At 49.4% G+C, this 26,572-nt stretch overlaps 9 protein-coding genes across 9 annotated transcripts; 5 read left to right on the top strand and 4 right to left on the bottom strand.

Moving 5' to 3' along the window:
• Window positions 1-837: 837 nt before the first annotated feature.
• HD556DRAFT_1188401 (uncharacterized protein) lies at window positions 838-1,710 on the top strand (the record flags this gene model as incomplete). The annotated part of the gene is made up of 1 exon (XM_041296120.1): window positions 838-1,710. A coding segment is annotated over one exon (873 nt), but the record flags the coding sequence as incomplete, so codon positions are not given.
• A 4,290-nt stretch (window positions 1,711-6,000) lies between these two features.
• Window positions 6,001-7,407, top strand: HD556DRAFT_1428642 (uncharacterized protein; the record flags this gene model as incomplete). The annotated part of the gene is made up of 4 exons (XM_041304735.1): window positions 6,001-6,258; window positions 6,306-6,434; window positions 6,489-6,884; window positions 6,934-7,407. The coding sequence occupies 4 exons, from the start codon at window positions 6,001-6,003 to the stop codon at window positions 7,405-7,407; spliced, it is 1,257 nt and encodes a 418-aa protein (XP_041167048.1).
• Window positions 7,408-7,518: 111 nt separating this feature from the next.
• HD556DRAFT_1469356 (glycoside hydrolase family 16 protein) lies at window positions 7,519-10,337 on the bottom strand (the record flags this gene model as incomplete). The annotated part of the gene is made up of 15 exons (XM_041308422.1): window positions 7,519-7,842; window positions 7,892-8,061; window positions 8,109-8,219; window positions 8,269-8,292; window positions 8,342-8,524; window positions 8,575-8,625; window positions 8,676-8,912; window positions 8,969-9,039; window positions 9,091-9,161; window positions 9,314-9,426; window positions 9,476-9,661; window positions 9,718-9,808; window positions 9,866-10,041; window positions 10,104-10,160; window positions 10,215-10,337. The coding sequence occupies 15 exons, from the start codon at window positions 10,335-10,337 to the stop codon at window positions 7,749-7,751; spliced, it is 1,758 nt and encodes a 585-aa protein (XP_041167047.1). The 3' UTR covers window positions 7,519-7,748.
• A 436-nt stretch (window positions 10,338-10,773) lies between these two features.
• On the bottom strand, window positions 10,774-13,971 carry HD556DRAFT_1469350 (uncharacterized protein; the record flags this gene model as incomplete). The annotated part of the gene is made up of 9 exons (XM_041308421.1): window positions 10,774-12,604; window positions 12,671-12,826; window positions 12,878-13,063; window positions 13,114-13,185; window positions 13,242-13,346; window positions 13,401-13,439; window positions 13,500-13,677; window positions 13,715-13,749; window positions 13,807-13,971. 9 exons carry the CDS (start codon window positions 13,969-13,971, stop codon window positions 10,889-10,891), a joined length of 2,652 nt encoding a protein of 883 aa, XP_041167046.1. The 3' UTR covers window positions 10,774-10,888.
• Window positions 13,972-14,522: 551 nt separating this feature from the next.
• Window positions 14,523-16,657, top strand: HD556DRAFT_1322818 (retinal short-chain dehydrogenase reductase). Its single transcript, XM_041301393.1, has 11 exons — window positions 14,523-14,855; window positions 14,913-15,023; window positions 15,071-15,172; window positions 15,226-15,321; window positions 15,381-15,457; window positions 15,508-15,593; window positions 15,645-15,729; window positions 15,779-15,824; window positions 15,874-15,943; window positions 15,995-16,250; window positions 16,304-16,657. Exons 1-11 carry the CDS (start codon window positions 14,765-14,767, stop codon window positions 16,397-16,399), a joined length of 1,116 nt encoding a protein of 371 aa, XP_041167045.1. The 5' UTR covers window positions 14,523-14,764; the 3' UTR covers window positions 16,400-16,657.
• Window positions 16,658-17,106: 449 nt separating this feature from the next.
• On the top strand, window positions 17,107-19,683 carry HD556DRAFT_323944 (uncharacterized protein). Its single transcript, XM_041310275.1, has 9 exons — window positions 17,107-17,330; window positions 17,389-17,423; window positions 17,480-17,593; window positions 17,646-17,719; window positions 17,775-17,921; window positions 17,972-18,319; window positions 18,384-18,461; window positions 18,524-18,628; window positions 18,691-19,683. The coding sequence occupies exons 2-9, from the start codon at window positions 17,411-17,413 to the stop codon at window positions 19,243-19,245; spliced, it is 1,434 nt and encodes a 477-aa protein (XP_041167044.1). The 5' UTR covers window positions 17,107-17,330; window positions 17,389-17,410; the 3' UTR covers window positions 19,246-19,683.
• Window positions 19,684-19,889: 206 nt separating this feature from the next.
• Window positions 19,890-21,812, bottom strand: HD556DRAFT_1224925 (uncharacterized protein; the record flags this gene model as incomplete). Its single annotated transcript, XM_041296979.1, has 5 exons — window positions 19,890-19,940; window positions 20,000-20,094; window positions 20,156-21,251; window positions 21,307-21,404; window positions 21,455-21,812. 5 exons carry the CDS (start codon window positions 21,810-21,812, stop codon window positions 19,890-19,892), a joined length of 1,698 nt encoding a protein of 565 aa, XP_041167043.1.
• A 1,134-nt stretch (window positions 21,813-22,946) lies between these two features.
• On the bottom strand, window positions 22,947-24,218 carry HD556DRAFT_1436516 (uncharacterized protein; the record flags this gene model as incomplete). The annotated part of the gene is made up of 2 exons (XM_041305582.1): window positions 22,947-23,981; window positions 24,054-24,218. The coding sequence occupies 2 exons, from the start codon at window positions 24,216-24,218 to the stop codon at window positions 22,947-22,949; spliced, it is 1,200 nt and encodes a 399-aa protein (XP_041167042.1).
• Window positions 24,219-24,763: 545 nt separating this feature from the next.
• Window positions 24,764-26,530, top strand: HD556DRAFT_1428638 (phosphatase 2C-like domain-containing protein; the record flags this gene model as incomplete). Its single annotated transcript, XM_041304734.1, has 4 exons — window positions 24,764-25,484; window positions 25,541-25,718; window positions 25,770-25,898; window positions 25,963-26,530. The coding sequence occupies 4 exons, from the start codon at window positions 24,764-24,766 to the stop codon at window positions 26,528-26,530; spliced, it is 1,596 nt and encodes a 531-aa protein (XP_041167041.1).
• Between the last annotated feature and the right edge of the window lie 42 nt (window positions 26,531-26,572).

Raw genomic sequence — 26,572 nt, 5'->3', positions numbered from 1 at the left:
TCCCTCACTGCATCTCTTGCACCCTTTTGCGTCATTCGAGTGAGTTTATTCCCACATTTACCTGCTAGCTAGCATCTCCCGCACTCAACTCTACGGTAATTTCTTGTTTTGTTCACTCCCTAAGCTAACCAAAGCTCGTACACATGTAAGTTCTATCTTTTCTTTTTGTCTTCTAACTTTGGTAGCCTTCGGCATCCCCCCGCATCCTCTGAAACCTTCCTCCACCCTTTTGCACCATCTCGCACCATCCCTGCATGCTCTCGCACGTTCTTGATCCCTCTCGTGTGCTCTCATACTGTCTAGCGCTGTCATGGGTTATTGTGTGCCTTTCACTTTCACTTTTTCCCTTGTCTCTGCTGGCTCACATCATACACATGACTACCTTTGCATCGTCACTTTCATATTCAGTACTTTCCCTTCGCATATTCGTATCTCTACTTACTACTTTATTTCCGTGCTCATTGCCTATAGCCCAGTGTACTGTAGCTACTACAGTGCAATTTGATGTGGCCATTATCGTGATCAAACAGAGCCTACAATTATCGCACAATATGGTGACAAGACTAGTAGGAGTATGTGTATAAGTTCATTACCCGCACAAGGGACTGCCAGAAATTCTCACTCTATTACGTAGCGAGGCACGAGCGAAGAGTTAGAGTTTTGTCTTTGGGCGAGCGGAAAACGCCGGCGTCTCTTGTTTCCGCTCCTCTAGTAGAATCCTCGACGAAGCCCTCGTCGAGCTATTTCTTTTCTTACACACACCTTAATATTCCCTTACTTGCACAATACCTCTAATTTTCCAATCTTTGAAATTCCATCCTTTCCACTCACCTTATAATGGCACGCATCGCCTCCAACCCCACCCTTGACGTCGAACCGGACTTCGCATCCCCGACTTTCGAAGGACTGAGAAACCGCATCATCGGAAACTCGCAGACAACCCACGTGGAAGCAGCCAATGAACTGACCATAGGTTGGCAGCAAGACCGCGACATTCGTGTCACCGCTTGGAACCAACAAGTCATTGAAGACGCCAGGCTTGCGGCTGAGCAAGCTCAAACCGCACGGGAACTGCTTGAACAGGAAGAACGAACCCATGAGCAGGAAGCCGAGAATGAGCGCCGGGAGGCCGAAAAGAAAAAGCCGAAGATAAACGACTTCACAGTAGGTACCTCCGTCGGTGATACTCTAACACCCCGTCCATCCCAATACACCATCCACAAACTCAAGTCGTACGAATACGTGGAACTCTGGTACTTCAGCCCGGACGGCTGCAAGGAAACCGCGGATGAAGCCAAATCATCGGCAGACGGCACCTTTGGCTTCACGAAAGTGGAAGACTTCGTTGCGCTAAAGCCTGTTGCATCCTTCAAACCCTCGCGCAAGGCCATCCAGGACCACAACTTAGAGTGGCGGCAGTTTGACATGGCGAAGAACAGCTTCCTCCTGTACATCAACAAGTTGAACTGGCCGGAGAAACACCAACGCGCTGTCACGATGTTCTTCATGAACATCGTGTCTCACCCACAACGCGCAGAACCGTTCGGCGAACGCGCCCTCCTTCTCTACGCGGCTCGCGTCCGTCGAGACTGGCATGACACTCTCACCCTCGATAATGCCTTCGACATCAGCGTGTTTAACCCCACGCTCCTGAAGAATATGGCAGAAGAAGTTTGGAACAAACTGCGTCTCGAGAGCTTAAACGAGATCCAGCAAGCTGTAACCGCTCGTCAGTCGACTCGCGAAACCCAATTGTCCTCCCACCGCAACCAATCCAAAAACCAGCCTCAATCCACACGCTCCCGTTCCCGCTCCCCCATCCGCAACCCATCAGGACAGCTACCTCCTCGCACCGTGTCTCCCAACCAGAAGCAAGCTAAACACGAACGTAAGCGCTCTACCCGTGACCGGCAGCCTTTTCAGAGCAGCGCAGCATCAACAGGCCTACATGCCTGCGCTCTCTGTCTCGGCCGCTTCGCCCACAACGTCCACAAGTGCAAGAGCGAATTCCTATGGGACAACAAGACTCCAACTCACTGCCGGAGAAGCCCAGAAGGCCGTCTTGTCAACTCCCAAGGCCTCCAACTCTGTTACGATTGGCAAAGGCCCAATGGATGTACGAGCAGCAGCAAAGACCATATCCACGAAGTGTTCCGGTTGTGGGAGCTCGGATCATGGAGCTCAAAGCTGTCCCTCGAGGCCAGGAAGCTTAAAGCTGTTACCCCCTATCACGCAGATGCATGGCTCCTCTTACTTAATAAATCTGGTCTTATACTGTACATATTCACACATTCCGCAGTCGTTACAATACGGTTTTTATGGTAGCATCCCACCCATCTCATCTACGTACACTCCTCCTAATAGCCCCTCCGTCTATGAACACTTCGAAGCCTTCAAAGCGATTCTCGCTCGAGAATTCGCCGCCGGCAGATACCTGGGTCCACTCTCGCAGAAGGAGGTGGAAGCCCTCATCGGACCGTTTCAAACAGCTCCGCTATCAATCATTCCCAAACCAGGCAAGCCTGGAAAGTTCCGCCTTATCCAAAACTTATCTCACAGTTTCTCATCCATCACCCGTTCCGTTCCTTCCATCAACTCTTCCATTGACTCAAATATATATCCTTGCACATACGGTACATTTTCTACGATTTGCCTACTTATCTGGCGCCTTCCCCCAGGATCCCAAGGTGCAACGCGCGATGTCGCAGAAGCGTACAGAACCGTCCCACTCCATCCTTCCCAATATCCAGGACTCGTCGTCCGCATCGACGACGAGTCCTTCGCCATTGACACCAGCTTTTGCTTCGGCTGTTCCTCTGCAGCTGGGTCCTATGGCGGTCTTGCTGACGCCGGAGCAGACATATTCCGTAGTGAGGGAATTGGTCCGCTGTCTAAGTGGGTCGACGACCACTTGTTCTTCCGGATCTTGCTCGAGCACCTCGAGGAGTACAACAACCAACGGAAACTCTGGGCTCAGAGCATCCGAGACGAGGGCGGGCTCCGCACTGACGGCGGTCGAAAATGGTACCGGGGCCGCACATCCGCAAACGACCAGCCAGAAGAGTATGACGAGGACTGTGTCTTCCCCATCCTCGACCTCTCCAAACGGTCTCCTCGCTCCGACGAAGACGCAAGATTCTCATATTGCATGGCCGATATTGACGCGCTCTCCCTCCAAACAGGCAACCCCTGGGAGGTGTCCAAAGACGTTCCCTTCAGCTCCCAGCCTCCCTTCACCGGTTTTTCGTGGCACCTTGACCTACGCTCAGTTGAGATTCCGCCCTCCAAGAAGGAGAAATACCTCGCGGCGGTATCAGCTTGGGAAGCTCGTTCCCGCCACACCCTCCTCGAAGTCCAACGACTTCACGGAAAACTTCTCCATGCTGCTCTCATCATCCCAGAAGGACGAGCATACCTCGTCGAACTGGAGGCCATGCTCCCCTTATTTGGTGATCGTCCGTTCGTGCCGCATTCCCCACCCAAGAACTGCGCCGCAGACCTCAGGTGGTGGACTGCAACCCTGCAACAACCCTGCGTTAGCCGACCCATCCCAGGACCATGTGTCGTCACTGACCTCAACGCCTTCTCAGATGCTAGCTCAGGCATGGGAGTTGCAATCTGGGTTAACGGGTGGTGGCGGGCCTGGCGTCTCATCCCAGGCTGGAAAGCTGACAACCGTGACATCGGCTGGGCCGAAGCCGTCGGTTTCGAGTTCCTCGTCCTCAGCATCATCCAAACTGCCCGGCCAGACACACCCTCTTGTTTCAAGGTTTATGGAGATAACAGAGGAGTTGTGGAAGGATGGTGGAAGGGGCGCAGCCGCAATCGTGCAACCAACACCGTCTTTAAGCGCATTCACCACGCCATTAAATCCGCTGCCTGTGTCGTCCTCACGCGCTATGTCCCTAGCGCTCTCAACCCTGCAGATGACCCATCACGCGGAAAATTCCCTCCTCGCTCCCTCCTTCTGCCCCCCATTCCTATCCCTTCCCCTCTCAGGGAGTTCATCGTCGACTTCGACTCCCCTTTACATTGCAACGAGTCCAATACTCCCTTCGCGGTTCCCACCGAACCCAAAGCCCGTTCCCCGTGTAGGGACGCTGAACGCGCCCTCGCAAACAGAGTCCTCGAACGACAAGGGGAAGAACTTTTCCAAACGTCGCAAGCCTAGTACGTGCTCTCCCATGCTCACAGCGCCAGAGCCCACCAACTAACATCTGTTTAGCTTACCCTGCTAGTCTCCATCTGCTGCCATCATCGCTACGCCCACATTGCACAGCCAAAGAACGCCTCCGTTTATGGCTCCCAGCCGCGTCAAGATCGAGAGCACACTCCCTGTCGACCAACGACCTGACACGCATTCAAGACGTAATGTGCCACGCCTGGGCTGCAAGTACCCACGAATCATATGGATCCGGCCTACTTGTCTACCACGTTTTCTGCGACTCCCGTGCGATCCCCGAAATCGACCGAGCCCCAGCATCATCTGTTCTCATCTCCGCCTTCATCGCGGCCGCAGCAGGTTCGTACTCTGGAAAAACCATAGCAAACTATGTATTCGGTGTGCGTGCTTGGCACATTTTGCACGGACTAGACTGGTCGCTCGACGATGTACAGATCGATGCGCTCCTCAAGGCAACAGAAAACCTCACTCCCATAACTTCAAAGCGCAAGAAACGGCGCCCATTCACGGTCGAATTCATCTGTACCCTGCGCGGACACCTTAACCTCGACTCCCCCCTAGACGCAGCTGTCTTCGGTTGTCTCGTTACAGCATTCTATTGCACGGCGCGTGTTGGCGAATTCACAGTTCCTAACCTCTCCGCCTTCGATCCAAATATCCACGTCAAACTCTCGGACATGCGGATCGATCGAGACCGTAACAACCTTCAGATGCGGGTGTTCCACATTCCTCGCACCAAGACAGCGGCAGAAGGCCAAGAAGTATCATTCGCGCAACAAAACGGTCCCTCAGATCCTGAGAGCGCATTTCTGCACCACTTAAGAGTTAACGAGCCCCCGCCGGGCGGCGCTCTTTTCGCTTATCAATTTAAGAACGGCCATCGTCCGTTAACAAAACAGAAGTTTATATCTCGTCTCGCTCAAGCAGCTAGAGCGGCAGGAATGGACCCTTTGCAAGGACACGGAATTCGCATAGGGTCCACCCTCGAATACCTATTACGAAATGTTCCCTTTGAGGTCGTCAAGGCAAAAGGACGATGGAGCAGTGATGCGTTTCTGCTGTACCTTCGAAAGCACGCTCAAATCATGGCACCATATATGCAGGCTGTACCCGCCTTCCACGAAAACTTTGTAAGGTTCGTGTTGCCGAGAACTATTCAACCATCTTCCCTCCCGTGAGTAGTCCTCTCCTCCTATCATTTTGGGGTTCTACGGCGTCGCTGCGATGCGTCGTCGTGGACTCCTACTGTTCAAGGGATTCGCAGCTCACACCACCCCGGCAGATCTTCGATTGGGGCCGGTTAGCGCTTCACGCTATCGCCCATTATCTTAGCGCTTCATTACCTAGTCAAACTGTACCATAGCTACGCACCCAATACATTTGAACGGTATCCCTTCTCTCAAACGTTAGAGCGTCCCCCAAAGAGCACAATTGTCACAACAATTGTAGTGGCATGTATCGAATTTCATCACCTAAACAAGGATCTACCGAGTGATACAAATATAACAAGGCCGGTAATAGTATGTATAAAACCTCGCTGCATGCACGGACTTATATGGAGACTGACAAACTCGACACATGTCTGTCATGTGTTTGTGGGGATGGTAGCAATTTGTGCACCTTGTACTGGCTGTTACTGGCTGTCACATGGGATGTACGGTTGTTGTGTTTTTTATGATGTTAGTAGTAGTTTGAGTCACGCACACGATTTGTTTGGCCAGGTGACTTCAGAAACAAATAAACATCCCCTTCAAGTTACTTAGTACTGTAGCTTCCAGTGACAAATAACATCCCTTTCAGCAGACTGTGTCAGTGTTATGGAACCAGATCAGAAAGCTGAGGCTCCAACACAAGCTTCCTCAAGTGACGCGGACAAACAGCTGGCACAGCCGGTACCAGAAATCAAACCTGATCAAACCCCGCAACCGTCCGTCGACCGCTCAGAACTAATTGCAAGAGCTCGCACTTTCCTATCAACTCCCCATATCTGCTCGCAAGACGATACCTCCAAACATGCGTTCCTCGTCGAGAAGGGGCTTACGCAAGGCGAGATCTATTCACTACTCCGGGAAATCGTAAGTGATCAAGCTGGCGTATATTCAAGTCACTCATGAGCACTTAGCCTCCACCAGTGCCACCACGGACATATCCCCAGCCTCCTCCATCCAATCTCCCAAATATGCTTGTTGGAATTGCGCGTATGTTGACATGGCTCGCCGGTAGCTCTGCATTCGTCCTATTCATCTACTACGTGAGTCCTCGCTCCATCGCTCCATATTAAAGCACGGCTGACCTTCGTTCGAAGCGGTTCTTGCTACCGAGAATCTCCCAAACTTACCACGCTCGCCGTGCACTCCGTGCACACCAGTCCGGACTCATGCTCCGTCTCAATGAATCCCTCGCTACATTCAAGGAGAAGCAAGCGGAATGTTTTGACAACCTACCAAAACCCATGATATATAAAGAGGAGCCAGAGTGCGCAGACTGTCATTCGTTAGATGATATTCTCGCATGTCGCCGCAAGGCAGACATTGACGATGAGGATGCTAGTGACACCTCAAACGTCTCAATTTTACGCTCTGCTATTGAGGAACTGACTCATTCGAAGGAAAGTACCGAGGGAATAAGTACAGGGGACCTATTCAACCATCTAGAGGCCAAGCTTCCATGGTTGAAGGGAGAGCGAGGTGCTGAATGTCAGGTCCGTACTTTATCTGCCTTTGACGTCATAAACTTATATGGCCATACAGAATGACCTCTGGCAGACACTCGACAAATCCCATCTATTCACTTCCACCTCACCACAATCTTCTTCTTCCTCGTCTATCCCTGAGCATCCCTCTCGCCTCCTCTGGTCATATGTTCCTCCACCAATATCACCCCCTCCGCCCATGATCGTCGCCCTTGACACTTTACAAGCAGTGCTTCCCCATAACGCACCAGTCCCTCCGCTCTCCAAAACTGAAACAGTACCTCTTCGCCCTGCACAACGAACCCTTCAAACACTCGCAGATTTCACCGGGTACATCGCCACCCAAACATATGCATTCGGGACCCACATGCGCGGCATCGGCGGCTCGCTCACGACAAATAACACCGACGTGGACGAAATTCGCCGTGAGATACGCGCACTCAAAGGTCTCGTTCTCAACAGACGCTCGTTTTTACCCGGCATAGGGATACCACGCACGTCGAGCGAGCCATCAAAGCTTGCAGGTGTATGAATTGTCTTATTTCTTGTACAGACAATATGCTATTTCTATTGACATATATAGGTTTGCTACCTAAACGAATGATGATGCAGTAGGTGGATTCAATGGAATCGGGTTGAGCATGATTGTAAGACAAATAGATGAGCAAAAATAGTCATGGGGCCAACTTCCAAGTAGGCCACATGCATGGAGGACGGTGGGCGAAAAGCGACATGCAAACAAGCCATGGGTGACTATGAGGATGGGAAAGGGGAATGCGTTAAAGTCAGATGCAGTTGTACCGATACAGCAAAGGGATAAAGAGAAGCAACGTCGCAGACGTGATGATAGGTCGACAATGACAGGCAAAAAAACTAGCACTGGTCTAAGAATGAGTTCTTGGGGAAAGGTTGATTATAGTCGTTCCTCCAAGTGGTAAGGTTTGGATTGGTATATGCCTCAATGTACCTGACAGATATGAGAATCCCCCATCAAGTCGAATAAGCAGGAAACATACGTGTTAATATAATCTGCTGTTGGGAAGTCTTTCGGGTCACACCCAATATTTCGTGCGTTTGATGGTTGGTATACACGGATGTAGTCCACACGCATGTGCACAGGGAAGGGCAGGTGAGCCAAGTCGACAGTACCGAAATTAGTAGACATTCCCAAATTCATGATGATGTACTAGAAAAAGTGAGCTCGTGACTATTTTGAAATGCAAAAGGGCATACCATTGGCTCCTGCGGTATGGGCCGAGCGGAGATGTTGACATTAGGATCCGGTCCCATGCCAGCAACGTTCAGGGTCCATGCAACTTCATTGTTGGCTATCCATGTTATGTACTGTGGAGCAATTAACTTATGATATTTTGATATTTTGGGAAATACCAACCGCGTTTTCAAAGCCAGGAACATACTGAAGTAAGATCAGTCAGCGAATGATCAATGTCATGTCATAAACGAACCTCGAAACCATATACCGAAAAGCACCCTGTCTCACCCTCATAGCAACCTTGATTCGTGGTTGTCACGCCGGAGGTAGCCTGCTGCTCCACTCCACCAATGTAGGTATTTAGAACTGTGGCCGACGGGTTTGGTATTATTTCGTTACTGCTTGTGTTTAGCCAGATGTAACCAGCGTTGAAAGGCTGAGGGATACGTGAGCTCTGCCTTCGGTCATAAGATATCGCATACATACAGCCCATTGTGCTGACTGGGAAACCTGACCTGTAAGAGGGTCACCCGTGATCTGGGGTTTGTCAGATCCTTGGTTCGATTAATGCATAAACCGAACCATACCTGTGCCTCGAACATGTCGATCTCAGGAGCGGCGCGCCCGACAAATGTCCCATCTGAATGCATAGGACCTGGGTGAGACTCGCCTTTGCAAGTGCACCGCGAGAGCCGCTGTCCAGGGAGGAAAGACAGGACCCCGCCTTCGGTTGGGTCTCCGCCTTGAGTAGCCGCGAGCGGAAGGCCGTTCAAGGTTTGATTTGGTGCAGTACCGACGTCACAGGCGTCGTAGGTATATGGCCACTGTGAACCATGGTCAAACCGATCAGTGAGAACAGAGAGAAGGATAAATGACGGACCATTCCTTCCAAGCTTGCGCCATAGCCGGCTCGACCAAGATTTCCTAGTGTCCAGATAGCGGGCCATAATCCTGTGGTACACGTTGTTTATGCATGGTCATGATTATGACATGCTCTCTTACCAACTATGTTGTTCACACCAGGCAATGAGACGGACGCTTCGATGTATCCACCGGTGAAACAGAATTTATTCCTGTATACAAATGAGACGGTTCACCAGATGCCGGCCAGATGAGCACTTGCCATGTGGATATCATGCCTATTAAGAACAGGTATAAGCAACTTGATTGGACAAGGAATGAAGATTTTTAAAAAAGCCTAGAAGCATCGTAGATTATCAAGTACTCACCGCCCTGATAGTTTAGGTTATGCGTTTCCTTTTGAGACAATGTTATTACAAGGTAGCCATCTTGTGTGGTGACCGCCTCGGGATCATACCACTCCAGGTTGTTCGTTTGCTGGGATGACCATTAGCACCTTAGCATGGGCAATGTTAAAGTAAGTTACCCAGTAATGTAGATTAGCTGCCTCCCAGTATGGATCATCGCCTGGCCAGAATGTTCTTCCTGGAGTATTGAACTCGTCAGAGAAGACGAGGTGCAAGTCCGGCCCACCATTCCAGGAGGACTTGGTAAACACGTTACTAGGGGTTTCTGTGTCGATTAGGCCCAAATTTCCAGGAATTTGTGGTATCTAACGAGCGAGATGCCATTGAATTACTGAAATTCGAAGACAATAAGAAGACTTACTTGTCCACTTGCATTTATTCCTCCTAGGTTGAAGCCGCCTTGATTCGATAGCGCAGTCCCCGTGAAATAAGTTATTATTGGATATCCAGCGCTGCAAGCATCCAAGTTCAGTCGAATGCAAAATACTTGAATAACTGAGAACGCTCACAAAAGCGTGATTAACCCGATGCCCAGAACCAGCAGGCAACCGATATTTGCTAGACCGCGATCAGGACCCCAAGTGTTGTGATCCCTGACATTGGGATTGTGAAGGTCATCGTCGGGTTCCTTGCAATCATTATATAAATTCAAGCCCCATTCACGAGGATCCGGTGATAAATGAAACTGCAAATCATGCAGTCAGTCAACTTGGGCGCGTATGGCTGATGCAGGGGAGCTCCACATACACGGTCTGATATTGTAGCCAACCTCGAACCTGCTCCAGCAGTGTACGGTGACTCTGTCTGTAAACGTGCTCAAAGGCGATCATGGACCCCAGTGGGACGGACGGAGCTTACCGATATACTTGTAAAACTTTGTACTCTGTCTGACTGCGAAAGAGTGTGTCTATTACGAGGCAACAAGCTCGCCTTCGACTCTGGAGAAAGGGTGAGGTCTCCGCTGCCTGCTGAATACGCCATGGTTGTTGGGAGTAGAAAGAACGTAGAAGGTGGCGTTACCACGCGCTTGAGCCTATAGTTACCTGAAGGTGCTGAGATTAACGGAGTACATACAAAACTTTATTCGTTCATCACGAAACCGAAGAGGCAAGTAGAAGACCTTAAATTTACGAATGACTGGTTCTATTACGGTTTTAAGTTGTTAATGGGAAATCTCCTACTACTACAGAATATCCTCTAAATTAGCTGAACAAGAGCACAAAGGCAGAACCGAATAATCCATTTTTCAAACAAAAGGACGCGATGTTTGAGGCAGACTTCATTTCCAAATTGGATATACACGAAAATAGACTTTCTATTCTGAAACAAGGTTGCAGTTCACACACTTACCCGCACGTGACCAACGTGTATGATCTGCATCATCGCTACCAAATTTTGTCTCCACACGTGCATATCATATTGATTGATTGAGTGCACCCGACCTCATCCGCCAAAATTACGGGCCAACGTAAGATTAACAGCGCCAATGGAGGTCGCAAGATGTCAAAAGTATTTAGGACCTTCGCCGTCATCTATGTATAGCGTGTCCACCGTATGTCCGTCTCACCGCTCACACTCCTATATCCTCCGCCTCCGCGTGGCGACCTCAAGCCCTGTGAACGAACCGCGCGTGCAAAGTCAGTCCGCACGACGGCATTCTCCATCCTTGTATCTGACTGCCTTCGCACGCCATCGAAGCTGTTATGCTCCACCACGCTTAGACGGCCAGATGGTTTGCCATTCCCGAGCGAAGCCAAAGTATCCTTCCTTGAAGAGATGTCCAAGCCCATCGCCTCCATTACGCGCACGAGATCTAAGGACTGATTGGTGCTAGTACCGGGACTGATCGCGCCGCGCTCATGGAACGCCTTTTCGTCAGAAGCTCGCCACGGTCCGATGGGCTGCAGCATCTGGGCCGGCTTGAGTGACGGCATAGTAAGCCCGGGGATGCTGATCGGCAGAGCATGCTCTCTTGAAAGAAGTCGTTCTAAATGACGGATACGTTCACTTTTTTCTAGTAACTCAATTGCGCCTGGAGAAGGCGGCGTGCAAGGGTTCGAATGCCTATTCAGTGAAGAAGCGTGGTGGTGGATATGCGGCTTCAAGTTCTGCGTAGTTATCGTGTTATACTTGTTCTTATCAAGGCGCTGGTGAGGAGGCTTGTAGTTCTGGGGTGTAGCGTGATCTTCCGTCGTCCGTGCTGCTGCGGGCAAGTAACTCTGGTGTGCAATGTAATCTTCTTCCGTCCGTGCTGCTGGAAGCATGCAACTCTGGTGTAAAGTGTAGTCTTGCGTCCGCGCGCCCGGGGGTGTGTAACTCTGGCGTATAGTGTGATCTTGTTCCATCCACGCCGTTGGGGACTTGCATGTAGGGTTAGGAGAGGTCCTCATTGGAGGCGTCGACGGGGCTGGCAGTTTGACCCGAGGGGAGTCACCATCCATGATCTTCTCCGCCTGATTCACTGGGTGTGCAGTCTCTGCTACGAGTGCCTTGATAGAATCTGGCCCTTCAGCTTGACATTTCTTAAGAGGACTATGCTTCGTCGCAGAGGAGCTACTTGTCTCCATCGCCTTGCGAAACAGCTCCGTGAGCAACATCTCCGCGTTACTAGAACGTCGCCCGATAGAAGCAGTCGCCAGATCCATAGCCTTGGTAGCACCAACACGCTCTTCGCCCTGTAGAAGCATAGCGCTGTGTTGTTCTTGGACAAAAGCTCGTTTCGGGGTTGCAATTCTCATAGGAGGTAAAGTCGAAGGCTGAATTTCGGCTGCGGGAGCGTTCCAGTTCGTGTCTCCACTTTCTCGTTGGTGGTTGCGCGTTCTCTCTTGTAGTGTTGCTGGAACCGTATGCCGATTCGTCTGGAATGACGGGGCACGTTTCACAGATGGATTCGACAGCGCAGAATCGACCAACCAAACCGGCTGCCGAGAATCGTGCACAGAATGAAATCCCGAGGTCCCTTTCGGGTCGACCAATCCAGAAACGGGACTGAGATCCTTGTGACGGGGTGCAGAAGGATCAGGTCCCGGGGTCCGCAAGGATCCTCGACTTTGTTGCTGCGATTCTTCTTGATTGTCCCGAGAACGTTTACTCCTGTGCCTGCGGTGACGACGAGGCCTTCGCTTGCTTGGCGGGTCCTCCTCGATCAAATTATGTTCGGGTGTCAGGGCAAGTTCCTGATGTGTGGTGCGCTGCCGCAGTGGGGAAACAAGGATCTGAGAGGCTAGGTCTGGATATCGTGCGGCTAACTATATTTGTGATTTTTATTGTAAAACCCCGCAGATAGAGACATAAACAATAAGATAACGACTTACGTTTGTGGCGTCCGCATATGTAACAGCAACAGGCACCTCTGTGCCTTCGGTCTTGATTGGAGTAGTTGTATAGGTCCTGTCGGTATTCTCCATGCTGTGTTCAGTGGCGGATTCAAGGACGGAAGGAATGTTATTTGTAGATGCTACATCGGGTATCTGAAGTTCGATTGGCAAATGTCAGAAAACCCGGCAACTAGGAACACTCACGATAATGCTGTTCTTGCAAGGAGACAAACTGATTTCTGTGGATGCGGTGGTGATATGTCGCTGGGTGACATTAGATAGAACATTTGCAAATGGCTGCTGTACACGACCAAGAGAAAGTGATTCCGATGCTTCAAATGATTCGGGAATGATTGCAGATGAAATTGAGTCTAAGGAATTATTGGCCGGCTGAAGTAAATGTTAGCGTCGTAGGCACAAATTGGTTCGATGTTACGGACGTGTTCGACAGGCACAAATTCCTCTTTGGGTATGACAGATAATTGTCTTTCGATTAATGGCGGAGTAATATTCTGCAAAGATTAGACTTTGTAAGATAAGATGAGGATGAACGGTCACAGTTACTTACCCCTGGAGCGCCGGAGCCTGTGGAGACGACAGTTTCATTCCCCGGTGTACACGGAGGTCTGTGTAGTACAGCTTCCGGAACATAAAAGTCTTGGTTGCATTTTGTCTGTAAGCATGTGGCGTGAAAAGTAGGCTCGCAAAGACCGTGAGCAAAACTAACCTCTTGGCGGGTGACTGATGCGCAATCAAAGCCGAGTGTCTAAGATAGAGATAGTAAATGTCCAATTCCGAGGACTTCAAATATTCTGGAAACTCATACCTCTATGCTAGTGGCTCCGGTCTTATCAAACTCAACTTGAAGATGTGGTAATTCAGGGTAAGATGTAGAAAAGGCACTCACGGCATCCACCGCGCTGGACGTGTTAAGCTGAACATGGTCTGGCATAGGCACAATAACAGTAGTCTTGTCTTCATGCATGATCGCCTTGTGGAATATCCTGATTAAGTCATCTCAAAGTCAAAGCATCAAAATACCCGACCTTGTTCCTAGACGCAGTCGCATCGGCCCTCTGTTGCAGATTCTCAGGACCTGATAAAGGTACATGTCAAAGCAGCGAGCGACTCACGGAAGTTGCTTTAACATGACCCGGAGTAATCTCGCCAATGGAGGCTGCGCTGACAGCAGTCACGGTTGCGCACGGAGCATGAGCGGTATTTGCGACCTTAGTCGCTGACTTTTCTGAAGAGCCGATGGGAGCAGTAGCCGGAGGGCGACTTGCTTCAACCCCCATCTGTTGTGCGAGTTATAAATATATTTAATATCGTTCCGACTGGATGAGGAAACACGACAGGATTCTGAGAGCGCGAACGTACTGTGTCCTACTGTGTCCCTGGATGAATACGCCCTCGATGCTAGTTATCAAATTTAATGGCTGGCGGGCACCTGTCTGATTAATGACTGAAAACGCGGGGATGGAGGTAAAGAGAAGAGATGTTCAAGTTGGTGATGGCTCGACTGACTGCAAAGTAGGCCAAACAGAATAGTATACCAAACGTTAATACGACTCCAATGAGCTCCAATGGTATGCAAGTGGATACATGATGGAACGCGTGAAGACACGTGGGGCTGACTTGCAAAAGCTTCTGGAGTCTGTATGGGGTAGTACCATTAGAACCATAGAGCCTGTATGGCGCGTCTTCCATCAGATTAATATTCTCCTCAATGAACTCGGACTTCTATTCACCTTAAGCTTCAACCGTCGTCCTTCACTCGTGTATCGTTTCAAACTTTTGCAACCATGGCTGTGGCCTACAACAGTGAATCAGTGATGGGCTGATGCAACAAGCAATAAATCATCTCACGGCCGGTGCTAAGGCTGAAACGACGTACAACCCTCTCACTACCCATCAGACGGAGTCTCATTCAACGTTCTCTCTCCTGTTATCGGCTGTGCCGTACAGCCGCTAGCTTGTCTTCTTATTATATCTTTTTACCGTATCATCGAGTTTCTCAGCCGCCCACTGCACCCACTGTAATCTGGTGTCATCGTCAAGCCTACATATTCCATTCCAACCGACTTAAATATGAGCGCACCATCCAGCTACGATCCTGCGCCAATCTACGACAGCGTAGATATCGACATGGTCGTCAAAGTCCTGTCGCAGACAGCTTTCAGTTCGTGCACTTGTCATCCGTATCCCCGTGATTAGTTAATGTGTTGTCTATCCACAGGTCCCTTCTTTACGTGTTTCATACCCATATTTTATATTTTTCAAGGTTACGAGTTCGTAAATCCAGTCGTGCTCGTTCCATCCATATATTGCGCAGCTGTTTCTGCTTTCTGTGCGTCCTCAGAAATACGAGCGCTTCTGATACTAACATATAGGCAGGGCTCTTGAAGTGGATCTCACAGCTGTATCGTAATCAAGGGAGCTTTTTCTTTAAACCCAAACCCTTAGATTGGAGCGAACAGATTGTGGTCATCACTGGAGGTATGACCCTTATTAGTTGCATCGAGCGCTTTCATGAATTAAGACGAATATAGGCGCTTCGGGAGTAGGAGAACTATTAGCAAACACTCTCGCTGTCCGCAACGTCACGGTGGTTGTACTTGATGTCAAACCGATAGTAACTGAAAACTGTGCGCCACCCTCTCCTATATATTTTTCTATTCAACGCAAATTTTGATTTTGTTACTAGACAACATCGTTTATTACCAATGTGACGTTTCGAAGTGGGAGGAGGTCGAGGCCGTTTCGAAGAAGATCATTGACGAGGTATATTGTCTTGTATCTTTTGTTGACATATGTTCAAGTTTGCATCATAGATCGGGCAACCTACTATGCTTGTCAACAACGCTGGCGTTGTGCAAGGGAAACTCATCATCGATCTCAAACCAGAGGACGTATACCAGTATGTCATTTTACATTTTTTCGAGTGCTGAAGCTTAGTTGTAACATGAAGGACATTTGGTGTGAATACCCTGGCCCATTTCTGGACCTTGAAGGCGTTCTTACCGGGAATGATCAAAAACAAAACTGGTCATATTGTAAGTCTCTTCATGTGTCAGGGTGAAATGTTATGAATTGCCACCCCAGGTGACGATGTCGTCTGTTGTGGGCTTCGTTGGCTGTGTCCGGATGGGTAAGCTTCAAGAAGCTTCCTCCAATACTACCCTGACATATACTTGTAGCCGATTATAGTGCATCAAAGGCAGCTCTGATGATCATCAATGAGTCTCTGCGTTACGAGCTCGACAAAGTGTATGTATATGAATTACACACGATACTGTGCCATGCTTATCTCGCTCTTAGGTATGATGCGCCGGGGATTCGTACCACCATCGTTTGTCCAGGACACATTTTAACCCCCCTGTTCTCCACTGTCCGACTGCCATCCAACCCCTTCTTCCAGTTCTTTGTACCATCCATCGCGCCAGTGACAGTAGTAAAGGCGATCATCACTGCACTTGATGCACAGCAGTCCCAAACTATTTTTCTGCCGTTTTACACGAATTTGTCACCGGTGGTTAGGATGATACCCAGTTACCTTAGGGATCTTTGCCAGAAGGTTTGTTATCTTATCGTGTATGAGGATCGATTGACTAATTGATGACGAACCAGTTCTCCGGAGCTGATTATTCCATGAGGAATTTTACGAAGGTAACAGCACGCAGGCCGGATGAGGTAGATCTTCCCGTTGCTAACGGTAAAGACTGAGGGCACTGTACCGACACTGTTAATATCGCTGCAGCAATATACTGGACACAGCCGGATTATCAGTTTCCTATGATCTGTCAAAGTTCTGGTATTGGGTTTACAGTTTTGGCTGTGCAGTGGTAATATCACTGGCATTTCCCTGATGGGTTATGTCTGATCAAGGCCTTGAACTTCGAAGCTTAACTGAACAAGTAGTAGAAGACTACTTGTATGTGCAACCCGGCTGTGTATTTTGTGGGTTTGATATTGATCCCTGGATGTTATGTTCCTACAGGAATATCATATTTGCCCTGTTGTGGAATAAGAGGCCCGCCACCTCTATTGTACAGACTGCAGAAATGTCCAGCCGTCGAAACAGGCTGAGCAAAGGCAACTCCGACACACCTGCTGATATCACTACAGGAACGTCCGAATTCCGATAGACTGTCAGATGCTAAGATAAGTATCCTAGACCAGAGCATGCTGCAGCTTCTACGACGCGTGAATCCACCAAGACAAGTTCCAAGTATGCGGGCCAACCGAAAAAGCCACAGGACTGCAGATCCACGTTCACAAAGGGTGCGAGTTGAGTGGCGTGTAGAAATGTGGACTTCCACAGTTACAACAAAGGTGTAAGAAACTCCGCTGGGCCACAGCAAAGCGTTCTGGGTCCTTATACTTAAAGGTCTAGCTAAACGCGTCAGGACAACGATTTCCAACGAATCATACTTACTCCAATACGCGTCATACCAATATTCTTGCTTGGACCTTATAACGCGCCACCATACAAACGATAGACCCACCTACACTTATGGGCAACTTTATAGCGCTCGCACTCACCATCATACAGTCGATGCTGGCTGTCCCAGAGTCAATGTTAGATGCATTCTCATACGACGCGCTCAAGGAGAGAAGATGGAATAAGGCGTGGGAACGTGTGCTGCACGCGCTCGTGAGCTTCGATGAGCCGTATTTGGACGCAGCCTACTCCCCTGACATCAAACTTCCAGTCAACAATGACACTGACTCGGAATGCACAAGCAAAGTAAGTCGAAGCTTCATGGTCAGCTATATACTGGTCTGATTAACGGATTGCATCAGGATGCCTCCATCACACAGACCTGCGTGCCATATTCACAATCGGACCACCAGGAATTCACAGCGGTCTCGGCGCCGCATGTGAATTTCAACATTTCCGGTGTTCAGAACCAGAATGCAAGCACATTGTCAGATGCCAGCTGCGCCTCTGCCTCACCTTTGGATGCAGACGAGCGCTTTACCTCTCTCTCTTCACCAGAAACCTCAACCACCTTTCAGCCACTTTCCCGCACAAATGACATGGTACGTTACACACTTTTGTCACACTGTCCTGGTTTGTTGAGAACATACTTTCAAGACTGGTGGCCCAGAAGCTAAACCCATCGAATCCGTTCCCGAGCAACTGTTTGTGGACTCCCACATCGTTCTCGAAGAAGACTTAGAGACCGGAGGTTCTCACTCTTCCGTGTGCTCCTGCTTCATCTGTGAAGAGGACAGAGAATATGTAAGTGTTCTCCCTCTCTTTTTTTACCCATTCCAATGTCTCGCTTTCAGGACACCCTCCTCGACTTGCGCCTGGATGGCCGCAACATCGTGCTTGACTCATTGTATCCTGACATCGCACCCCATATAGTTATAACTCCCCCTGTCTCTTGTGCAGACGACTTTTACACACCGTATCAAAACCGGGTTGATCCCCAGTGGCCATGTTTTCTCAACGTGCCCCGTTTATCCCCTCGCATGTACTACCATCATCGTCCTCTACCATCATCCCACGATGAATCAGCTGGCTGTAATTCAAAAGAATTCCATTCACAGTCCGTAGCCCCATCAGACCACCTTGGTCTTATTCGGCCGAAAACCCCCCCTCGCGTGTTCAGTCGCAAGAAACTTAATCTCGCTGTAAGCCGGCTAGTGACATTTATGTCACTCTGACACTCATCTCATCTCCTTTACTCTCTATTAGGTCGAAGCTTCTTCAATTGAAAGACTTGTATTCCGCAAAATAGTGGACGGAATATTCCGACACCGCCGTAAAGCTGTGGTGAGCCGTCTTATAAATCCCTCATTCGAACCAATCAGCTGAATGCTTGCCTTCCCTCTCAGGCATTCGAAGCATCCCTCTCGGCGTCCGCGGTTTGCACGCGATTCAATGAATCAGTGGCCTCATCACTGTTGGAACGGCCCTTCGTGTGGACAGATCCTGCTCAGGTACGAATTTGCAGATTGTCGGGCATGAACTTCTACGCCGGCTGACATCAAAACTTCTCCAGCCTATCCTACTTGCCTCTAGAAATTTCTCAGGCATCTCTATCATAGAGTCCGACTGTGCCTTTAGAGCACCTCATATCATCATCATTGCGGCGGAGCCGCATGACCCGTGGATCTCATGGGGCAACAGGGTCGATGACCAAGATTACGACTACCTGACGGTATATCCCAAGGGCAGTTCGACACCTCCGATCAATTCCACCTCCCTCGCCACCGTCTCCGTTCCTGGTCCGCACCACCAAGACGACCCTGATAACAGTGGCTTACCCTCTGACCACTCGCGGGAGTGTCATCTGGTCACCATACCTCCGTCCCTTGACGAATACGGGTGTTTTCTCACACCACACGAGAAGGGACGTACAACTTATACCGATCACCCGCATTTTACCCCAGACGTCAATGAGTTTACGGATTCAGAAAAAATGTCTCTTGGTCTTTCTATTATTCGGTGCGAGACGCCCACGCCAGATTCCGACGACGAAGACGAAGACGATCTTCCCCCGTTTGATGATTGGTACCTGTCTGTTATCGAACGTTCTAAATCTATTGGCGCTTAGCGTGAAACGGCTTCTTTCGTTCATCGTATATACTTCCCGACATATGTTGGTACCTGCCCCACATGCAGTAACGTCGCATATATATACCCGCAGTACTTCTTTGTATTTTTATATTCTCATCTTTTTCACACTCATCATCATCGACCATATTGAAATTACTGTTGGTTGCCTTAAAGGCAACTATGTCCCAAGACATGAACGAGGCACCCTCGTCGCGCGGTAACAATACAAGATGCTACATACTACAGAATATTCCTGAAAAGTATGCGTGTGGTTTGATGTACATAAAAGAACATTGGGATAGTAAATGCCCGAGATAAAATAACAACTCGATGACGATGAATGAGACATAGACATGCTGACATACGCTACAACACGCAAAATGGGGGTTTTAAACCAAAAAGAACCTGCAACATGGGGATGCCCATAATGATATAGAAACGGGGGGTATCATTCGTTGTAAACGCTAAACGAAAAAGCGGGGCTTGCGGAAATATGGGTTTTGTAAAGTACTTCTAAATTCTTTGGTGTGACCCAAGGGATTGAATGTGTGAAATGCAGGCGGCACCGGGCGTTGCCTGGATCATTTTGGTGGTGTTGATGTGATTGCTAGCGCGTACGAATATGGCGATCGGAGATGGAATTTAACAAGCCTTCAGTAAGGCTCGGGCACGATTGGCGTGTGCTTTAGAAACCTACCCAAGAACAGAGTTCATCACATCGAAGCACATAATTAAGGAACTGATATACGCACTAGTAGATTAGCCGTTTTATAGGTCGAGCTATACATATGGTTGATACCATTTTGTTCCAAGACCCGCGAAAAGCGGTTCACTAAGCCATGTTTGTCTATGTGGGACAGAAGCACAGGTGTCAATGCCTTCCAGAAGACAACAAATGAATGGCGTACCAAGCCCGAATCTGCGCAGATCTATCTGCAAGCATTTAAGGGCACCACCTGATGAAAGCGTGTCCTCGTCGTCCTCGGAGTCTGAATCTGTACTCGAACTCTGTGCATCAAGAGCATCAAGTTCGCCAGCGCAAATCATCATGTGCCGCTCATTCGGAGGAAATAGGGCGGCAAGAAGAGAAACATCAGTTGTTAATGAGGTGCCTTCTTGTGTACGGGTGAAGCTGAAAAATGGAACCATGCCACGTATGGTGTCATCTACAGGCTTCTTGATGGCGGCCGATGGATCCATATGGTGGAAAGTGGGATTACGATGTGATGCTGGCTTTGGTTCAAGTGGAGAGAGTGGTGCAAGTGGTGCAACGATGTGTTTTGCAGAGGGTTTGAAAAATCCTGTTTGAGTAGGGACAGAAATAGATAGATCTGGGAAGGACCGGGAAGCAGCGGAAGACTGCAGTGAAATGGATGACAGGTTACCGAGAGGAGAGTGAGAGAAGTAACCTTCTTCCTCATCGTCGCTCGAAGAAAAAAATGAATCTGATGAATCTGAATATCGTTTTCGACTTGACAACGATAGCGGAACTCCGTCGGTAGGGCGGGCGTTGCGAGACTGTGACTTGTGTGACCGTGAGGAGTGTTCCTTGACGGGGATCAACTCGGGGAACGCTACGAGCTTTACGATCTTGAGTCCCCACGTGTCAACACTGTCATCAGAAAGGCCGACACAAGCCAGGTTAGGAGTCAACACGCGCACTTCCCCCGAGGTTGGGGAGTGGGATTTGTGACGTGATGGAGGTTTATGATGAGTTGGACTGCTTGTTGGTGAGTCGTTTGGTGATGTCGTGAGATTTATGCACTGTAAACTGATGGCAGCAGCAGAAACGGGGTCGAGACTATTCCTTGTGCGGGTCAGAATGGCGCCGGATTCTACCGTGATATCCTGGGCTACGTCGGAGATGGAAGAGTCGTCGGGGGAGACTGGGGAGAGCAATGGGGAGACTACTCTAGAAGTGAGTAGTTCCGGGTCAGAAGAATAGAGATCGAATCCCGTTGATCCGAGCAAAGACATGACCTCCTGGAGTCTTGACTCCTTTACCTGATTGTTACAATTTAGAAAGCCTAGGTGCTGGATAATTCAATATATGACGTACAAATATGAAGTCGCTCAAGTAAGAGGACTGGTATAGGATAGAGATTCCAGCTGCAGCTAACGGTGCGGAGAGCTCATGTATACGGGCTCCGGAGCTGTCTAAACATTGGTGAATTGATGAATTTGTTCATAGGGGTTATACAGCATACCGAGTTGATCAGAGTGAGAGTCAATTTGAAGAACATTCCACTTTTCGTAGGATATTTCGAGGTGGTCTTGGGGCAATACAGAGTGAGGACGCTTTGAACCGGATCCAGAGCCCGAGCGAGATCGTTGCCTTTGCCTGTCTCGTCTAGCGACGGGTTCGAAATCTGCTAGCATGTGAGATTCTGCGAAGAGACTAAGTTCGATCTCATTGCAGGTGACGTTGATGAAAGTGGGGTTTGGCTGGAGGATCTGCCTTAGGACGGGATGTGATAGTTGGGGTAGACGAGAGCGAGGGATGTGTACTAGGGAGAGGGATACAGGGAGAAGGGATACTGTGACATTGGAGGAAGGTTCTGCCATGATGGAAGAGCAGAAGAAGGAAGGGCTTCGGGAGGGAATAGAAATATATAGATCTGAGGGGGAGTCACGCGAAGAAGGCGTGTGTAGTGAAACAAGGTTCAAATTTCCAAGACCTATCCACCGATTACCCAATTCACGGTCCTTAGGCTTGGTACGGACCGATCATAGCGACCTCCCCAGTGATCAACCGTGATGTAGTTTTATGTTCTCCTGGCTTTAATTTTACGTGCCTTCACCTTATCTTTACGTCCCTCCTACTAGCGCTCGGCACCATGATCATATGAGTACACGTCTGCACATTCGTCGGAGTCACTTCTTGCACATGTGTCGGAGTAACAGTGGAGACTCCACTCGCGGAACATTCTCGTTCTGCAGGAGATAAATTTCAGCTTTCATTTTGATGCGGCGCTCGGTATTACTTTAGTGACTTGGCTGTGAGTCGTGGATCCAATCGGGATCTAATTGAACTTACTCAACACAGTCCATTTAGCTTTGGTCGCATCAATAAAATGGACAGCCGTGTCCCTACCTAGTGGGACCTAGTGCGACAAAAAAGTTTACTCGACGTTTATGCCCAGACCTTTCCACGCTTATTGTCCACCTCACATGTAGCGATGCTTGTCATGCAGCCGCTGCGGCAAAGATCTGAGCCGCGTAGACTAATCCAGTAACAAATCTGTTATGGGTCGTCCCTAGGACCCTAACTGTAATCACCCCGGACTCACATGACTTGAGAATCGGCGTTTCATTTCGGGACTAGTTCATGCGACGCAGTGCCCATCCGAGCCTTCCCTGGAGGACAACTGGATCAACTAATCCTGCTTGTATTCTCCAAGAATAGTCAACCCATTCACATCATTACCATATACATAGTTACACGTTCGCCGTTCCACCCAGGTCAAGTCAAAATAGCAAGAAGACGAGAAGATCACTCTGCGGTCTTGAATCCTGATTAATAGCGGTACACGTGTACATGAAATCGTACATCAACTAGCGGGGATGTAAAACTACATGGAGCATCACTGCGGACCGTGTACTCCTCGAATGTATGTCGAAACAACAGCAATAAAAATAATTTAAACCCATCCTCGTACCAACTTCTGCAATCATCAACCGAATCTAGTCAACTAAAATTCACCTCGTTAGCACAGGCCGCTGCAAACGTCTACACCGAGGTTGCGGAGAACCCTTCGGGCTTCCTTTCTTCGTGGGAGTCAGTGGATGGGGATACCGTGAACGTGTGGGAGCATGAACGGATAATAGGGATCGTCGACGTAGGAGGTAACGAGGGGACGTCTGCGTAGAAATTTTGCTCGTCTTAGCTTTCAAGCTACGTTTGAGTTCTCGGCTGGAATTTAGTGTTTGTGCAATAACATGCGACGACTCCAAGCTACCACCTCCCTGAGATGCTGGCGAAACGCGACTAGGGGTAACAGGAGACCGTATGGCAGTAGAAGTAGAAAGCGACGTGGCAAGTGGCGAAGACTGAGGCGAAAGCCCTAGCTGGGAATAAGATATTTCTTCTGGCACAAAAGCCATCAAGTCTGTGTCCATTTGTGAAGCGGGTATCGAGCTCGTGTCTTCGATATGCCAGGACACCGGTCCAGCAGGTGTCATCACTAACTCCGACTCTTGTGATCCCCCCTGAGATGGCTCTTCTGACGGCGACCCAAACAGGGGGGAAGTTAGCGGAGTTGTAGAAAATCTTCTCGGCGGGGTGCGATGGGTTTTAAGGGCACAACGGGGCGTACGGAACGGTAGTTGGCTTCCATATACAGGTTTGCTCAAGTCTGCGCGTCCCATAGCGCGCTTTGAAGCGGGCGCAGGGTTAAATTCAAGTGGCTCAGTGGCTTTTCGCACAAGAGACTCGGGCTTGCTGCTTGCTTGCGTGCCAGCATTAGTGGCTTCCCGTCCGAATTGAGGGCGTGACGAATGCGATGGCCCTCCTTCTTCTTCTTCCCAGTCTCCTCTGGTACGTTTCAGCGGTCTTGCACTAGGCTGAGTCTGGCGCGGAACTCGCGGAACAGGCGCGATGGGTGGCAAAGTACTTTCATACGCAAAATCTCGTACTTTAATGCCGAGTGACTGGAGTGTTTCTACGGTGGGTTGTTGAGAGGACGGTCTTAGAACTTGAGGCTGCACATCGCTTGGGGCCGTGAAGTTTGGTGGCTTGAGGAATGACATAACAGGACACACTTAAGGACTGATTGCTCGCGTCATCAGACATGTCTTTTCACTTACATTCGTTACTTGGGACGGAAGATCAAGCTCAGGATCATCATCATCATCACTGACGATCGCGAAATCGAATGTCTTCGTCGTCGATAGAAAATCTCCCTCCTGTTCTTCTGTTCCCACAGCTATCGATGGTTGCAAGATTGCATCATTGTTGCCCGAACTAGTCATCCGAAAGAGCTGTTATAACAAAGAGATATGAAAGCTTGAATGAGACTTAATGGCTGGATGTAATGGATAACAAAGGACCTTTGAAAGAAATAGCTATGGCACAGCAGCACGTTGTGGTAGCAGTACAAGTTGGTGTTGTCCAGCGCTGACAGCCTGAGCATGGGAAGACCAACGCATTTTAATCTCCGATGTTGCGTCTACACACGTACACGTGATCGGGCGCGTTAAGTCCGAATTTGGCAAGCGTCGGTCATGACATTGTTCGGCGCAGCGTCAGGCAGAAGGAAATACCTCGTTTGTAAGTAAAACTTGTCTTCATTTTTCACACATTCGCTCTGCTTCTTACAACCATATTACGTAGTTTCTGCAACTTTTCGGGCTGTAGCAGCACAGCCAACTCCGAACTTGTGCTGTCGGTAGACTCTCCACCTTTTTCAACGTGTGTGGCACTGTAGGCGCTGTGTATCTCGTGGATCACGCTCATTGTTTACAGTTGAGATCATTTATTACCGCATACCACCGGTCAACTTCCAGGACTCTCGGGCATGCTTCGAAGGGCTTGGAAACCATTGGCCGCCACTACCGTTCTTATTGGCACACCAAGTTACCTCTACTATACTTTCACCAAGCAGCAGACATTTGACCTTGCAGTCAAAGTTCGCGGTGCGGACGGGATGCCACTTATGGTCAACCGCACATTCTCCCTGTTATCACAGAACGCTGTTAAAGATCGTCTGATAGAAAACGCGTCGTCTGACAGCTTTTCCAGACCTGATAGCACAGTATGGCGATACGCCACGGCATCTGTTGCCGCCAATGACCCCCTAGAAGATGCACATGCAGACGCTATAATTGCCCGCGATCCATCTGACCCATCTGCACCAGGTGACTGGCTGTTCTTCACCGTTATGGATGGCCATGGCGGCCCCCATACATCTCGCCTTCTTTCAAAGACCCTCATCAGCGCCGTGGTCCTGGAATTATCCTCCCTGATTCACTCCACAGACGTCCCGAAATCCGGACTTCTGGAAAAGTTAAAGTTGATATTTCGCACGTCTGCACCTAAATCTCGCGAAGACCCTCAAAACCCAGAGAGAATATCCCTTGCCATACGAAATGCTTTCACTAAGTTAGATCAGGAACTCATCAATGCACCCCTTTCGGTTCTCGCCGCAAACTTGGATGCTGAATCAATAAAGAAAAATATCCTCCCCGATCTTAGCAAACATCCGCTGGCACTCCAGACGATGCTTCCTGCTGTATCTGGTACGGCACAATCTCTGCCTGTCTTTTTCAAATATGACGTGCCGTTCTATCTTCAGGCAGCTGTGCGCTGATGGCCGTTTTCGACACCACCCATAGGCACCTGTACGTGGCTTGCTCAGGGGATAGTCGTGCGGTTGCCGGCATTTGGGAAGAAAATGAGCAAGGTCAGGGGTCGTGGCGTGTTGAGGTTCTTAGCGAAGACCAGACCGGTCGCAACCCGAGTGAATTGAAAAGGTTTACTAGCACAATTAATTTCCGGTACAGCTTCTTACAATCGATTTTTAGGATTCAATCTGAACATCCTCCTGATGAGGCGGGTAGTGTTATTCGAGCAGGTCGCATACTTGGTGGGCTTGAACCCAGCCGTGCGTTCGGAGATGCCCGATACAAGTGGCCCCGTGAGGTGCAAGATGTGTACGTGATTTTAGATTTGATTATGGCAAGGTCAATACAAACCATTGCTGACTCTGATATTCAGACTAAACCGTGCCTTCCTTGTGGGCAACGATCAACCATTGCGCTCACCCCCTTCATCATTCAAGACTCCGCCATACGTTACTGCCACCCCAGTCGTAACCCATCGTGACTTTGACTTCGGCAGTGTTGCACGGCCGTCGCGGTCACCTACATCCCGTTTCGTGGTGCTAGCAACTGACGGACTGTGGGATAAGCTTAGCTCAGAGGATGTCGTAGCCCTTGTCGGCGGACATCTAAAAGGTCTCAAAGGAGTGGTTTCCAAAACAGCCCTTCCAGAACTCGTACCAACAACGTCAGGTGCACCAACTGTGGAAGGCAAGGAGAAGAAACGAAATAATAGCAGTGGCTCCTGGTCATTTGAAGATGAGAACGTCAGCTCACATCTAATCCGGAACGCATTTGGCGGGGGCGACACTGAGAGTTTGAGGAAGTTGATGAGCATACCTGCTCCGATTGCCAGGAGCTATCGAGATGATACCACCGTGACTGTTATCTGGTGGGAAGATGGACAAGAAGGTAATGCCAAGACTGTGGCGTTCTCTTCTGATAATATAAAAGCCAAGCTGTAGTAAAGCGAGCTTCGTGACCTTTCGTACAGAATCGTGAACATA

Source organism: Suillus plorans (genome assembly GCF_016647745.1).
Source record: "Suillus plorans strain S12 chromosome Unknown HD556scaffold_2, whole genome shotgun sequence".
NCBI classification, from domain to species: domain Eukaryota; kingdom Fungi; phylum Basidiomycota; class Agaricomycetes; order Boletales; family Suillaceae; genus Suillus; species Suillus plorans.
This window is presented reverse-complemented; position numbering and strand designations above follow the sequence as displayed.